General features: G+C 37.0%; 1 protein-coding gene across 12 annotated transcripts in view; it reads right to left on the minus strand.

Annotated features, from left to right (window-relative positions):
- ARSG (arylsulfatase G) overlaps positions 1 to 17,228 on the minus strand; it is a 102,017-nt gene that overhangs the window by 30,077 nt on the left and 54,712 nt on the right. For 10 of the 12 annotated variants that reach the window (XM_087956072.1, XM_087956069.1, XM_087956062.1 and 7 more), the window contains 4 exons: positions 16,019 to 16,066; positions 13,907 to 14,018; positions 12,287 to 12,424; positions 10 to 206 (listed from right to left, as the gene is read on the minus strand). In XM_087956072.1, the coding sequence (XP_087812198.1) occupies positions 10 to 206; positions 12,287 to 12,424; positions 13,907 to 14,018; positions 16,019 to 16,066 (495 nt within the window). Of the gene's footprint in view, positions 1 to 9; positions 207 to 11,186; positions 11,345 to 12,286; positions 12,425 to 13,906; positions 14,019 to 16,018; positions 16,067 to 17,228 lie in introns of all 12 variants that reach the window. The other 2 variants (XM_087956065.1, XM_087956066.1) reach the window with 1 other exon arrangement.

The raw sequence follows: 17,228 nt of genomic DNA on the forward strand, positions 1-17,228 counted from the left end.
TGGTTTCACCTGTAAACCAGAGGAATGTATCTTCCTTTGCTGTGCTGTCAACCGCATCCTTGATCTGTCCCACCAAGGCATCCATTTCCTTCAAGTATGTTCCATAGGGATCTTGGCAAGATGGATTCCAAGATGCCTCAGACAAAACCAAAGGCACATGCATATGAGCCAGAGCAAGATATAAGAAGAAAGGAAAGCCTTTCTGGCTGGAAAACGAAATAAAATAAAGATTTGCAACAGTTAATTATGTGGAGGAGCAACATTCTTGCTCAGAATTATTACACCTACCATTACTAGTGGTAAACTAGTCTCACACAGCAACTGACTAAAATTCCAACAGTTGTATAGGTAGTCCTTGACTTACAACCATTCATTTACTGATCATTCAGTTACAAAGGCATTGAAAAAGTGACTTATGACCGGTTTCCACACTTAAGACCGTTGTAGCATCCTTGTGGTCATGCAGGCATTTGGCAACCAGACTGTATTTATTGACAGTTGCAGAGTCCCAGGTGATCACAATTTATAATCTTCCCAGCCGGTTTCCAACAAGCCAAGAAAATGGGGAAAATCAGGTTTGTTTATTAACTGCACAATTCATTTAACAACTTCAGTGATTAGCTTAACAAATGTGGCAAAGAAAGGTAGCAAAATCAAGTGCAATTCACTTGACAACTGTCTTGCTTAGCCACATAAATTTTGGGATCAATTGTGGTCATAAGTCGAAGACTGCCTCTACTTCTGTATTTTCTTTTCTTTTGGCTTCTTAAGCAAATCTCCTTTCCTATCAAACTTTCATTTATCTCATTTCCTAAACCTGTTCATATCAGCTTTCCTTGCATGCATTTATTCATAAAAAGGTGACCAAGTGATTCCGAGCAACTTATATTTTTAAAAACGACAGCAATTACAATAATACAAATTTATAAAAGTATAACTGTAAACTGGAGATAACGAAATTCTTGCATTTTCCTCAGGAAGAAATTATTGTTAATTCACATTTAATTAGAAGATACATTAAAGCAGATATGTGCAAAATTTTAGGAATCAAAGCTAGATTTTCCTTTTATATGTTGAGGAACCATGGCTTGGAATTGAGCAGTGATAGGCAAAAACGAAATTGGATTAATGTTTATTTTAATTAAAATTAAATACAGTTAATGCTTTTATTCTCTCTGTATTTAATAATTTCCCTTTTATTTACTTGATAATTTCCCAATTGGCTGTTACAAAATTCTATCTTGGCTATACAAGTTGGATTAAATGATGTCTACGACATCATACTTGACCTAACAAATACTGGGAAACCAAAGGCTGGAACTGTTGCTACTTTTTACTGGGATGAATGGAAAAACAGCTTGTTTTAGCATTTTCTGGAATTCTTCTGTTTGCACTGTTTGTCCTCTGTTGTCATCTCACAGCTTTGAGAATCACTTTGCAACATAAGCCTCCACCCAGTTGAGCAACTGATTTAAAAAAAAAAGCTGACAGGAATAATTTTCCCTTCTTGCACTGAAATTTGTCAACACTTTTCATTTCACTGAAACAACACACAGGAACAGTTTCTCTCAGCACCACTCCTGTTTGGTCTCTTTCACAGAGGCTGAAGCAAGAGTTGTACAATGTCACTTTTCTTCCCCAATCTTCTTAATCAAAAGATTGATCCATACAGCTTTGACCCACACCTTTGTTTCTTTATATTTTTTATTAGAATTTTAAATAGAATAAAAGTATAAAGAATCAAAGGAAAGCTTAAAAAAGAAAATAATAAATAGAATTATGACTTCCTTCTCTCTCTCTCTATCAAGTAGTTACCATCCTATTCCATTTCCTCCCTCTTTTTTTATTCTTTAACTATACCTTGAATTACCTTGAGGTAAAATGGGCGGCCTATAAATTTTATAAATAAATATCAACATTTCTATAACCCCATATCACATGTAACTTCTGGAATTCACTTCACTGATTTCTATATCACCAGAGCTGAACTCTAGGAAAAAGTTTGGAAGACTTCGACAGCCCTTCTTCAGTATACAATTAAAGCAAGCACATTTTTAAAAACCAGTAAAAACCAGTCACAGGCTGTTGCTATGTCCTTTCTACATAAAAGATATAGATCAGGAAGTTTTTCTGGCAGTGGGCATTAAGGCGGTTTTGCACAATGCTGCAGATGTAAAACAATGCTTATACATTTAGAATAAAAATGGTTGAAATTACACTAGAGCTCATAGAACAGGTATCTCTGTCTAAAATTTTCCATTTTTATAAATACATACATATTTTAAAATAGAAGTCAATGAGGATTATCTAGTGGTTGGATCAGCAAAATGGTGCCTGATGTTAGCAGCCCCCAGGCAGAGTAGATGGAAGAAGCAGGAATTTATTCTTCCCAGCAAGATGTCTATCATACAGTAATAGTGCTATTACTCCAACTTGCAGAAATCCCCCAAGGCCTCATAATGTTGTAACTTTGAGGTCAAAGATTGAACAAGAAGGTTGAACGTTCCTCTATTTTTATCGTTCCTGGGTTTTGTCACTAAGAGAAATAGTTGAACAATGTGGTCCATTCTTACTGCTCACTTACAAATTTTTGGGTCACTGAAATGTATTAGAAAAATTGTTAACCTTGCAAAGGTTTATATTTAATTGCCAGGTCAGGAAATATTAATTAACTTGTACTGAAATGTTAACATTGCTCCCCAGTTGATCTCATTCTGTAGGACAGACAGGGAATGTTATATTTTTGAGTAGGAAAGAAAGGGGGGCGGGGAGAGAAAGAAAGAGAGAAAAACAATCTGATCAATATTTTCTTGACCTTCTTGGAAGTTAACAACTTTCTTAACCTCCAAGCCCTTTAAGAGCTACAAAAGTATAAATCTTTCTTTCCTTCCTTTTCTTCTTAGGAAAGCTTAGTATGGTTACATTTGGGAAAGGATATGAAGTGTGGGAAGCACAAGTGGGCTAGGAATAAAGCTGAGAAATCTTTTGAAGAAATAATTACGGAATAGAATTCTATTTCAAGCAGGGTTCATAATATTCTTTAAATATCTGCACCAATTCAAAAACTCAACTGCATTAAGAACGCTGCAGCTCTTTAGATACTAATGAGTTTAGAGCACCCACATCTACCAGTACATGTTTCATCACTTTGAGCACAGATCAGTCACTGCCTGCTGCAATGTAAGAAGCGGTGGCTGTTACTTTGTTTGTTTATTATTTATTTATTATATTTATATAACCACTGATCTTTCAACCAACTCTGGGCAGCTCCAATAAAAAATTAACCCCAAGACTTAAGTCATTTTCCATAGACACTAGCCATTGAGAATGCATGAGCTGATAAAGGATTAAGAGAAATAAACCACTGCATTACAACGCTTGCTTGTTTTGGAAGTACAATTTGCTCACTTCTTGACTTATGCCCAAATTTTTTGTTGCTAAGTGAGAAAGTTGTTAACTGAATTTTGCCCCATTTTACAATCTTTCTTGCCACAGTTGTTAAATTAATCACTGTAGTTGTTCAATTAGTAACACAGTTATTAAATGAATCTGATTTCCCCACAGATTTTGCTTGTCAGAAGATTGCAAAAGGAGATTACATGACCCTGGCACACTGCAATGGTCATGAATATGAATCAGTTGCCCAGTATCTGAATTTTGATCACATGACCATGGGGTTGCTGTGTGAAAAACAGTCATAAGTCAGGGCCATTATGTCTTTGAACGGTCACTAAATGAACTGATGTTAAGTCGAGGACTACCTATACTGTTTACTTACAGGATGATAAGCTTAAATGCCACCATTGTTATTTTATTTTTTTCCTCTTCAATGTGCAGTGGCATCTGTGAAAGAGGGGGTGAGGGTCAAAAAAGGCAAGATGGCAGGAAGCTTCTTTTATACATAGAGCAAGGCTAATACAATACAATTGCAATACCAATTCCACCATCTTGTCTGTTTTTATTCCTCCCACAGACAATGCTACCAGTGTGACTTGCTGGCTAAAAGAATTACTTTCCTTGAAACTTAGCTATTTCTGAATTACTAATCCTGAATTAAATGCAAGTGCACCACTTTTTCTCCTCAGGGTTAATGAAGAAAGACCCTTGATTTTTGTCCAGGTGCGATTTTGTGAGCTACTTTTCCCATACACTGTGTCAAACTTTCCTTTGCTCACATATTCTCTGAATCCTTAATGCCCACTAAAACTCAGAGCTGCTAGACTTTTGCTCACTTCTCATTAATTGATTAATCAATAAATTCAGGATAAACAAAGAATGGGAAAACCTCTCTGAAAACGGTCCAACGCTAGAAAAGGTGGAAGGAAAGATAAGAAAAGGATGACCAATAGTAAGGCGGATGGATGCCAGTTTCAGTGCTGAAGGGTGTACTATTAGAAGACCCAGGTTTCGGACAGATCACCATGTGGGAAATCTATGTGGTTGCTACTCAGAGTCGAAAATGACTTGATAGGACATTCAATCGATCAAAACACAGAATGGATCGACAAGATGTACAAATCCAGATCTAAAGTCCCTCATTTCTCTCTCAGGAAATGGCTTTTTCCCAGGACCTACACATGGAACAGTTTACTTCTCCCTGCTATTATTTAGCAAATAACGCCATTTTCTATTATGCACTAATTTACAGCTGACTTGCTACGCAAAGCAGTTTCTTTTAATACTATAATAAATCACTTGCATTAAAATAACAACTGTTACATCAACCTTCATATACTTTCCAGGAAAGAAGAGGATCTGGCAAGAATGGAAGATAAAGAAATCCTCTTTGACTCATCAGCAAAGAATGTTGAGGCATCTTAAATGTTAGATTTATTATAGTGCATAAATGTTTGTAGAAACAAAAGGATCCTCATCTGCCTCCAGTATTGTGCAGAAACAAGACTGAATGTGTGTGTGAGTTTATATACAAAGAAATATGATCCATGAACAATACAATTTAATTTCTTAATGAATCCTATATCAAGTATTTTATAACAAAATCTATCTAAAACCAGTGTAACACTAGCTTCTGGGATACTGAAAATATTTTCCACTGGTTTTAGATACTGGAATTTCTGATGTCAAATTTATCCATGTATTCTTTGTATGTGGACTAACCAATCTTTCCAATTAAAAGTAGAGTGTGGAATGGTTAATTGAGCTAATATTTACTGCACATGAAGCTCAACAGTGCAAGAATGTCACTGTTATGCTCACAACTGCTATGTCAAAGACTACCATTTAGAAATAATCCTTGCATTCTTATCTCTCCTCTTGTATTGCTATCTATTTCATCATTCTCCTTGGAAAAATGGCCATGTATACACGGACATGGAACAGAAAGATTTGGCTGATACAATTTTCTGGTTCTTTGACCACAAAGGCCTGGGATGGGTACTTCCCACTTCTAAAGAAAGCAATGTAATATCAAAGGAGAGCAGCTTTTAGGAGGAATTTTAGATCGTCATGGAGAGCCCTCAAGAAAAGCACTTCTGCCTAGGACTGTGCAAATCCTTTAAAAGAGCTCCTTCACAACATGCAGAAATGCACACAAAGCATCTCTTCTAGAACCATTAAAGCAGCTATATCTTGTTTTCCAGCCTGCACTTTAACTGAGCTCAGCTGCCTCCACATACTGTCTCACTAAGAAAAACATGAAGGAAAGTGGCTGACATGCATGCAGAAACACAGGAACGGTTTATGAAGCAGTTGTGCAAGCCTGAATAAAGAACTGCTAAGAAGTAATCTTTGCTTTATTTGGATCAGCAACTCTGTCGCTAAGTGAAATGATCGCTGAGTGAGAAATCATGTGACTGTGATTATGCTTTCGAGCTAGAAAGAGACAAGACTAGTTTCACACTTCAGCTTTTGTTTGCCTTCTAAACACTTTCCTGTCCTTTGGAAAGTTCAAGTGTCTGGCTTGCTGTCTTGCACACACTGAATAGAATAAAATTGAGCCAGCAGCCCATGACTAGGAGTTGTGGACAGGCTATGCTGTCCACTCTCTTGAGATCCCTTCCTTTCCAATCTCTCTGATTTATAAAAGAACATGAGAAAAAAAGCAGGTGATTTCTGTAGGCATTTTTGTTTTTGGTCTGATCCTTTCCTGCTGCTGGCACAATCACACTGTTTTCAAAATGCGGAAGAGCTAACAGCTTATTCTCTTGCAATCCCTTCCTCTTCAATCTCTGCTCTGTAAGATGGGAAACAGAAAAAAACACCATGTCAGACATAGGACAATGCATATTGACTGTAATGGTGATTGCATGACAGAAGGATGCTGAGAAGGTAATAAATGGTCATATTGGGCTGCAAAGTGATTTTCTCAGCACTGTCGTAACTTCAGACAGAATGGCAAGTAAGTGAGGACACAAGCTGTACTGTTTTGAAGAAAAATGCTTCATATGGAGTGCAAGTATTGAAAAGCCCCTCTTGTTTATCATAGAAGCCAGTACATTGCAATCCAGTACATTGATTAATTTATTAAATTTGTAAGCCACCCAACTCCCAATGACTCTAGGCAACTCTCAAGTAAAAACATTTTAAAAAATTGTTTAAGAAATAAAAGTAAGAATTAAAAGATGACAAGATGAGAAAAACTGGACTGGAAACACACCCACACAATACAAGGGGATTTCATTCATGCTGACTAAAGGCCTGGGAGAAAAGCTTCTAGGGACCTGATAAATGACATTGTTTTATCAAAGGAACTCAAAGCACACTAACCCTACCAGATCAAATTGGCTGGGCAAATACTAGGGGAGATGAGAACTCCCTCAGGTAACCAAGCCCCATGCCCTATACAGCTAGATTTATTTCCTTAGAGAAGTCTTGTTCTTCCTCAGGGTTTTCCAAAAGAAAAAGGAGGGGACTACAGCTGCAAAACAGGACCAGAAATACAGCCTGTGTACATGAGTGTGTTTGTGTAATTTATCATATGATATTCTCATGTACCTTAAAAATAAACAAATGCAACATTTCCAAGATGACACAGAACAATCTTCATTAAACGTATCTTTACAACAATTTGCTAATCTATTACAATTATTTTTACTGCCATAATATAGAAAAAGAGAAAAAAGAAAACATAACAAAATATATAGTTTTCCTTCCTGTGCATTTCTTTCTCTATGTATATGAGTATGTGTGCCCTTATACAACATTTGCATAATATATACCGAAACAAAAAGCAACCAAAGAAAACAAAGAAAATCCCAATGAAACTAAAGATACACGTATATTACAATAATTGCATAAAAGCAACTGTTTTTAAGGAATGAATTAAAGCCTCCCACATTTAAAAACATTCACTTTTATGCAATTATTGTAATATACATGTATCTTTAGTTTGATTGAGATTTTCCTTTTCTCTTTGGTTGCTTTCTATTTTGGTGTATGTATATAAATAGAGTGGTCATTTCTTGTCAACATCACAATTATTTGCTAATCACAACAAATTTTCCAATAATTACTACATATATGACAACTATTTTTAAAAACCTTAACACTGAACATTTTCAAGCAGAGCCTTTTTATACCCCATAATCTGAATTACCTTCCTTTTTGAAACACATATAATTTAGTAACTTCTAGTGCAGTGATGGCTAACCCTTTTGTTGTCGCGTGCCAAAAATACATGCATGCGCACGCACTTGTGCCTGCACCCATAATGCAATGCATGCACAACCCCGTCCCTGTGCATGCATGACCCCCCGTGTGCACCCTGCCCCTGCACATGCGTGACCCCCACATGCACCTTGCCCCCCTGCGCATGCAAGTGCGTCTCCCCCCACGCCTGCGTGGCAGATACCCAACAATCAGCCGGCTGGTGGGGAGCGCGCGCATGCGCAGTGGATCAATTCCAGGCGATGGCTCGCGTGCCGACAGAAATGGCTCTGCATGCCACTTCCGGAATGCGTGCCGTAGGTTTGCCATCACAGTTCTAGTACCTCCTTCCACCACCCACTCATCTTCAATTTTATGAACCTGGCAGCTATATTTGCAACAAAATTTGAATAATTTGCTTTGTTAAATGTAATCTATTTAAAAAGAAAAAACAACTTATGACTGTCAATCTTTTTTTAGTTAGTTATTTTTGTTATTGTTTCCTATCTTGATAAATTTATGTTGACCCAAAACTAGAGATATACAGAAGATACTATAATTAGAATACTGTTATTATGAGCAATATCACAACTGTGATTTTGTTGTAGGATTTGAAAGACGTAAGGAAATGAGAAATTGTCTGTTATCATCTCAAATAGTTTTTTCCTTCAGTGGACTCTACTGAAGAAAATCAACCAACTTGAGTAAAAAAAAGGAAGTCCTTTATAAATATTAGATTCACATACAACAACCATACTGAGAAATTCAGTTTCAAGGAAGCTGAGGAAAATAATAATTTTTAATGTATATAATTTCAGCTTTAGTCTTTAGAACTTCCTAGAAATATTGGAACGAGACAGCAATAAATTTGCCTTAGTTAATTATCACATAAAAAAGAAAGCATTGATGCTTCTAAATAGAATGAAGGTGTTATAGTAGGATTTGTTTTACTGTTATTTAGTAGGAATTTGGTTGCCATTTGTAATTGCAGCTGAGAAAGATATTGGTTATGGGGACACTCAATAACATATGAAGTTGAAGGTGTTATCAATTACTCCAATTTGGGAATCTTTTCTCTTTTATCCATGGCAACTGTCTCTTCTTTAATACCAGGAGCATTCCAAGTTAGTAACTAATAATAAAAGAAACCTCCCACATAGGTCTCAAGAACTCACAGTCTGCTCAAAGCTAAAAACAAAAAGGATTTTAAAAAAAAGAAAATATAAATATAAGCGTATAAAGCTGTTTTAAGGTATCAACTTGTCCACCCAAATGAATTTCTCTTGGATTAGTTTCAGCTGCTTGCATAAGAGATTAACCGGTTAGATCCAGTCCTAATACCCAATTAAAGATAACCCCTGAGATTCATTAAAAAAGAAAGCTTTTTCATTAACCCCAGTAAAGTGTGCAGTGCCTTGATCTTCTATGAGTACAAATTGTGCTGAAATACAAAACTAAAATAATGGTAAAATCAGTCAGAAACTTTCAAATGTTCATTGGCAGCTTTCCAGGTTTTTGAAGTTGTTATGTGAAAATATCTTGGATACATAATCCAATTCTAGCAGAGTCCTGTTAACTGATTTTTTTAATGTGCTGTGCAGTTGTTTGCTAATAACCAAGCAGGACTTCAGAATAAATATAGCATCTGTATGCAATTCCTGATAGTAATCCTGAGGAAAAATGTAGCTGCTTTAAAGTTGCAGATGCATCTCTATATACTCTGAAGCACATTTTTTGGAATCAGATCAAAGTTCTGTGCTAAACAAACAACTAGAACTTCAGTTCTACTGACGTTAAAATAAAATAGTCTTCTGCACCAACTTTCTGTACCACCTCTGATAAGACTAAAAGTTGAATTTTGCATATTAACAAGGCAAGCAAAATACATCAGTATGGATGGGTTGGTTGTTGTTTTTTTAGTATGTAGGAATTATCAATGCCAGTCCCACTGATGTCAAATATAGGGTGTATTCCTCTATCTGGAACCAGAAGAGGCCTTATTCTATTCATGCTATTTTTGACAAAACAAAAAATTCTCAGACTTTAGAACTAGGCCTTATAAAAAATTGTCCCTGTTCTTAATTTAAGTAGGAAATAAATTAAAACAAAAACACTGAGTTTCACTCTAGGAATAGACTTTTAGGAATGGGGCTCTCTCTTTCTAAGCCCTACCTGCTATTATTATCCAACCTTCTTAGTGGGATCAGGGAAAATCCTGTTTTTTAGAATACTAAAATACATTCTGATTAACAAGCTAATTAAATATGGGCCAGATGGTATGTCTGTAAGTGGTGCATAGCTGGCTTTAAAACTGCTCAAGAAAACTCATGAACTACTAGAGTAAGGTAATAAATGTGACGCAACAGTATTCAGTTCTCAACAATTTAATATTTTTTAATAATGATCTGAATGATCAGGTGCATGGAATGTTATCAAGGTGGAAGAGGAAATAGTACAATAATCAAAAGGATCTTGACAGGTTAAAGAAGTGAACTGGGAGCAGCAGGTGGAAACTTACTTGAAATAAATAAATTCAATTAAGAAAAATAAATCAGTACACATGAAAAGGATCTGGAATATTACTATCTAAATATGAATCAGTAATATAATGTAGTTGCCAAGGCAAATGCATCTTTCCAAGTAAATCACAAGTAATAGTTGCACAATAATTTGCAAAGTTCAGTCCTACCTCAAATACTGTATCTAGTTCTGGGCATCACACCTTGCAATATCCAGAGAAACTAGAATAGGTACAAGAGGAATAATCTGAAGAGTAGAAATTAAGTCTCAGGAAAAGAGACTGATGGAACTGTTTTCCTTAAGGCAAAAAAACTACAGAGGATGAATATGACACCGTTCGTCAAGATTGTAACCCAGAACATCTAGGCCTTTCTCTGTTGTTTTAGAGTAAAGAATAAAGGAGTTTGTGTTAAGGAAAACATTAGGAGCAGCCAAACATTTCCCTTAACTAAAAGTTTTCAACCAATAATTAAATGGATTCCTGCACTTGGAAGTCTACAATATTATGAATCTATATCAGAGGTGGTTTTCAGCAGGTTCTGACCAGTTCTGGAGAACTGGTAGCGGAAATTTAGCTCAGAGAAAAGGCAAATCCCACCTCTAATTGGCCCGCCCCGTCTATTCTCTGCCTCCCGAGTCCCAGCTGATTGGCTAGGTCTTCTTTTGTTGCCCTGCGCAGGAGAACAGAGCTGGAAATCAGGTTAGTGGAGAGAGGAGGGAATGGGGATTTTGCAGTATCCTTCCTCTGCCATTCCCACAAGCCACACCCACCAAGCCACGCCACGCCCACCAAACCATGCCCAAGCCATGCCCACATAGTAAAAATTTTTGAATCCCACCACTGATCCATATTTATTGCAGATAGAGGCAATATTAACATATCAAAGTGCTGTAGTATATAATTCAATGAATCTGAACAATCAAAATAGTCAAATGTAAATCAAACAAAACTATTTGTCAATAGTTTGCTAAATAACAGAATCGCTTAGAATTTCTATGTAACTAAGATTCTCAAGTTAGCCAGCTATTCAATGTATCCAAAATATTATAATAAGACTCACATGATTTAGGTAAGGTTGAACAAACATGTTGCAGTTCTGAAGGCACCCATTCACAAAGACTGTAAAGCTCCAGGCATTTCTTAGAAGTCCTGGGCTTTTCGGTCCTTCCCTTCATAAATATAGATTGTTTGTACTGAATGACATATTTTTTTAGTGTTCTAAAAACCAGAACATATTTTGGCATATATTTTTTTTAACTATTTATATAAAAATATTTCTTTATTTATAAAGTCCTTTTTAGGACATGATTTCAAATCAACCAAGTATATTTAGTACTGTAAAAGCTGCTTTTGTCGTTTATCAATAGTCTCTAAATAACTATACACACGATTTCCATCCCTGTCAGTTCATTTTGTTTTGGTTGAGCTGGAGCTTATCTTTGTCATTACTTCTTTACAGTAATCATTTAAAAGGTCTGGATTGTTTCTGCTGTCTGGAAAATGCAGCTAGTAAGACTATGGGCTCAGGAGCCACAATAAAACTGGCTTTCTTCTAACATTTCCCCCTTCTCAATGTGCTTCGAATGTTATTTACTCAGCACATTTTGATTATCATCCCTTTCCAATGAAAGCTGCACAACATGGGCCTCTGGGAAGCTCTTGTCCCACTTCCACCTCTTCTGCATCCACCCTGAACAGTCTCCATCTCCATCCAGAGAGCCATCGTCTTTCACTCTTGCCCTTGCTCACAGCAACCCGTCCTATTCAATTACTTCCTTCTTAGCTGGGTCCAGCAAACTCTCTTTGACCGATGTGATTCTGCCCTTGCTGTGTTTGCCACATGCTTCTGAACCCTGCCCCCTACCCAGCACCTGGATCAGCAGCAGTTGGACTGGGACTAATGGAACTGCCATTGCTAAGTGGAGCAGTGGTGTGAAGCTTTGCCTAACAACTGCTTCATTTAGCAGTGGACATTCTGATCCCAATTTAGGATTGTTTAGCGAGGATTTTGCAATGGAAGGGGAAAATTCCAATCTTTTCCTTGGAGCTTCATGAGAGAGAAGGACAGATGTATAAAGTTAGAGTGCAGGATAATTTATACAATGCCAACCCATTGCTATGTTACCGAAGTAAGATCAATGTTCATGGAGATTTTCTTACCTGGCATAATGGATGAAATGAATAACTTTTTCTGTAAACTTCGCAGCTAAGGTAGTTAAGTTTACAGGCTGTTGGACAATTGTAAGGTTTTCAAAAAGAGGAAGTGCAATTTCAGGATAGCAGTTTTTCTGATGTTTACTGGAAAAAAAATCGTAAGATCTTGAGTATGGAATGAGAGATTAATGCAAAAGTGGGCTCTAAAAATATTATTTATTTTGGTAGTGCCATAGTCTTTGGTCAACAAAATCAGCTAAAAAACAGAGCCAAGGTTACATTTGCTCTGGGATAGAGCAAGTGTAATCAGCCTCTATCCAAACTGAAAAAGATAGGGTGGAACACAAATGACAAAGTTTCAAACTATCACAAACTGCTCTGAAAGGATAATTAGGCTTTAACATAGCTTGGGATTTGGAAGTTGCAGGACCACCTGTTCAACCTAAATGAACCCATCCTACTACAAGTAGATCTTGCTTACCAATTGCCCTATTCCGAGCTATTCAAAATTGCAGTGGTGTTGAAAATAACTTTACAATCATCGCCATCATTTATAACCTTCACAGCATCCCTGTTACACATTTTTTCTTTTTCTCTCTCTCTCTGCAGAGCAGAGATTGGAGAAAAGGGGATTATAAGAGAGTAAAAAGGCACACGATAGGAAAAAAGGGGTCAGCACAGATGAGATTGTCTAAGGTTCACTTGTTTGGTTCCCCTCTGCAGAACACAAAGGTTGCATAAACAGGTGAGTGAGGGGGGAAGGAAAAAAAATAAGAATAGAAAACAAGCAGTCTCTTTTATTCTGTGCCTGACCATTTTTTTTGTCCTCTCCCACTTGCAGGATAAAGAAATTAGGGAGAAAATATTGCAAACTCGCAATGGGGAATGCATCAGATGTTTGCTGGCATCACTGCATTCCTTTCAATTTGTATTACCCATCATATGCCTGCTACTCTCTTGTGATGCTTTCCTCTCCGTTGAATGAAAATACAAATATTAATTCTCTTCTTCTAATTATTGCAACACCGTGTTGGGCATTTAAAGGGAAAGGGAATGGGGAAAGGAAAGCACAATCACATGAGCTTGTTGGCTTCCCAGAGTTACCCTGTGGTATGGTGAACAGCCAATAAATTTGATAAATAAATAAACATTTCCCACTTAGAAAGTGCTTTGCTTAACAACAGGGTTACTAGTCCCAATTATGATTGCTAAATGAGGACTGTCTTTAGGTGGTTTAGGGGAGAACTTTGTGTAGTTCCACATTTCCACAGAATGAGGGAAAACATAGTTAGAAGGCCCTGCTTCTCAGAGGTAGCACCAATGGAACTATTTCATGGAAATCAGGCCAGTCCATACCTTGAGAGTTTTCAGGAAGATGTTAAATACTGAGATATTTTGAAAGATGTTCCAATTATGTTACATCTGTGCCATTCTTTTTTATCATTTTTATTTATAATTTGGTTTGATTTTTATTGTGCTTGGATTTTCTGATTTTCTGACTTAGTGCTTGAATTGAAATTCCAAAACATACTATGAATGTTTTTATGTTTTCATGATACTCTGCGAGCTGCCAAAAATCACTAGATTATGCTGGGATATAAATTCATAAACAATAAATAAACATACCTGACTGTTGTGGAGCATCTGGGACAAGCCGGGCAGGGAGGGAGGTTATAACCTGGAGTGTCAGTACAGCCCATATCAGGGCTATATGGTATCCCAAAATAAAAATCAAAACCTAGAAACAAAAAGATACAAGATGAAGAAATGTCTGGCTATCTCAGGATCAGTCTTATCTGAAATTGAATACATGTCTGTGGCAACCCAACTGCAAGGACTCAGCAGAACACACATCAACATTTAAGCACTGACTGTGAACTCATGGTTCTATTAGTTATTTAAGAGTCCTAAGCAGGATTAGGTTTATTACTGCCAGAAAGAACACTGTAATAGCAATAGATTTATATACTGCTTCATAGTGCTTTACAGCCCTCTCTAAGCAGTTTATAGAGTCAGCATATTGCCCCCAACAATCTGGGTCTTCATTTTACCAATCTAGGAAGGAAGGAAGACTGAGTCAACTTTGAGCCAGTGATTCCATCACTTGGAAACCTGACAACTGAACTGCTGGCAGTTGGCAGAATTAGCTTGCAATTCTGCATTCTATCCACTGTGCCACCATGGCTCTGTTATTAATTTGCAGTAGACAACCCAAGAGCCATTGGGTCATTATTGGATTGTTACAACTGTACTGGACAAATGAAGGAAAATATGCATGACCCAGTATAATGTTGCAGAACCCAATCTGGGTTGTCACTGGCACCAGAGGTTTAGTCTGGTGAGAGAGAACTGATCTCTCACCAGAATGTGTACAGGACAAATGTATTTTACACTAAACTACCCATGACCCACTAGGTCAATATTTCCGAGGTATTTCTTTACCTAAACAGAGAAATAGAAAGTCCACAGGCAGGCAAAAAAGCAGTGGGAAAGAGAGCAACTTCTGACTTCCTGCTGGTTTCCCCATTGATTTTGCTTTTGGGAAGCTGGCAGAAAGTGTTGGAAATCACAATCATGTGACCTCAGCTAACTGCGGCAGTACTGCTATGTCTACAGCTTTGGGAATACAACTGGTGTGAAGTTTTTTTTTTTTCAAATTTCAATCACACAGGAGTAATGGGTCATGGATTCTGTACTGATTCTTTAACGTAGCAAGTTTGAGGTACCTTGATTCAAAAATGTTTGCCATTTGGGCTAAATGAAGGTAACAAGCAGACAAGCAGCAGGAGAATTTTAATAGTATACAGATTACCTGTCTCTTTTATCTCCCCCCCTTCACAATAGTTTACAAATGTAGAATTTTTAAAAAGCTATTAGACTGAGAAAAATAAAACCATTTAATACATTGCATTAAGTGACCTATTTCATTTTGGCTTAGTATATTGTGTGTTGCCAGCCAACCGTTGTTGCAGACAACAGTTGAGCAATCTATAGCTTAAGGCTTCAAGCAGAGCCCAATACACATATCTGCCCCCACTTGAATCCTGACTTAAATTGCCACTGATGGCAATTTTTTTGCTAATTTAAGGAAGGAAAACTGTACTGTAAGTCCTCAAATAGTTTTAATACAATTTTTAAAAAGGAAGAAAAAACAACCATTGGGGGGGGGGGGGCAGAAGGAGAATCACATGTATAAGATGACTCAGTTTATTTTTGCATTGTCACTCAAACCACTATAGACTCAAACCTACCAAAAGGTTATCCAGTGCAGACTGGATTTAAGGCTAATCCTGCTGTATGAACCTAGCCAACTAAGATTTATGTCATAAATGATTTTTAGGTAAATCACAGGTAGCATAATGTGAATTCGGTTAATACATCTGCTGTCAAAGAAGGATTTTAGATGAAATATCAATGCTGATGAAAATGAAGAACTTATCTGGAGTTTACAGGATTATACATCTACATATCTATAGTATATACTCTATTTGCTTTGTTGTGGTCCTGGGCCTTATAAGATTAAAATGCTTCCTTGTATAAAAGCAAGTATATTATCCATACAAAAACTAGCAGGTTAAGAAAAAGTTACATTCATGTCAACCTTGCTTTCTTATCCAGAATATCCTAGATATCTATGTGGAAGGTATGTACCTCAAAGCATTCACTTTTATGAAATTGCAATTTCAACTAGAACAACTTTGACATTTTAGTAGGAGGAAATAAGTATAGAAATCTTACCACGAAAGCTGGGGTGGAAAGAGCCATGATGTCCCAAGTGCCATTTCCCTATAAAGTGATGTGGAACAGAAAAGTATCAGTACCAAAAATGTGTCAATGCAAAATAGTGACCATGAAAAAAAAATATTGGCTACTTTAGCTCTGGGCAATTAGCTGAGAAAGTGAGGACAGGACCAAATTCACAAACCACGTTATCCTGACTCATCAGAATCACTGGGTCTAGCTAATATTAAAAAACAAGTTCCGTTTTATGATAAAATTTGTGATAAAAAAGCCAGTTTTAGTCTAATGGTTAAGGCAACAGACTACAAAGCAGGTGACTATGAGTTCAAGTCCCACCTTAGTCATGAAAGCTAGCTTGGGTGACTTTGGGCCAGTCATCTTTTTTCTCAGCCCAACCCACGTCACAGGGTTGTTGTTGCGGGGGAAATACGAAGAGGAAGGTGTGTGGATATGTTTGCCACTTTGAGATACTTGTAAAAGCAATAAAGGCAGGATAAATAAATAAAATTGCATAAGAACTTTGTGCTAAGGAATCCCAATCAGAAAATATCCAGCCATTATCCTTTCCTATCATAAACACAGGAGAAAAACAACCCCCTTCTCAGCATAAAACCAAATGATTCATTTTCATTACATCTTGAAATACTCCACCAATTTGCAACCTAGGAAAAGTCTATCTTTCTCTCTCAGCACCCAAATGTTCTGAATCCAGTGAGTTTCCAGGATCCCAAATGCTTATGCAATAAAGTGGAGTCTTAGGGCCAGTTTGCATATAGTATGAGAAAGGTACCTCATCTTCTGTTGTGAATAGTGTCAAATGGCTTACAAAAATATGCAAGCTAACCCATAATTAAAAGGGCAAGGTAAACCAGCAACAAAGAGAAAGCAGAAAATAGAACAAATCTTTAAAAAGCTTACATTTATTGGGAGAGGAACCTTATCCTGGAGGAAACCTTAGAGGCAAATATTTGTATTGCCAAATACAAAGATTTCTGAGACAGTGATAGCAAACTATGTTTGGAAGATAATCTACTAGGAATTGTCCTATCCACTGAGAAGATGCAGTATGCAAAGAATTTAGCAATGCTGCTGGGTTTCCTGGCTATCTCAGTGAGTCTTTGGGAACGCCCCTGCCTAACCAGAATACCTTGGGATACACTTTGCAATCGAAGGGCTGGTGCTTCTTTGAGAATTAGATCTAGATGAT

The sequence above is a fragment of the Notechis scutatus genome, chromosome 2, assembly GCF_049901735.1.
Source record: "Notechis scutatus isolate UNSWTSFEM ecotype Mainland chromosome 2, rNotScu1.2, whole genome shotgun sequence".
NCBI lineage: Eukaryota > Metazoa > Chordata > Lepidosauria > Squamata > Elapidae > Notechis > Notechis scutatus.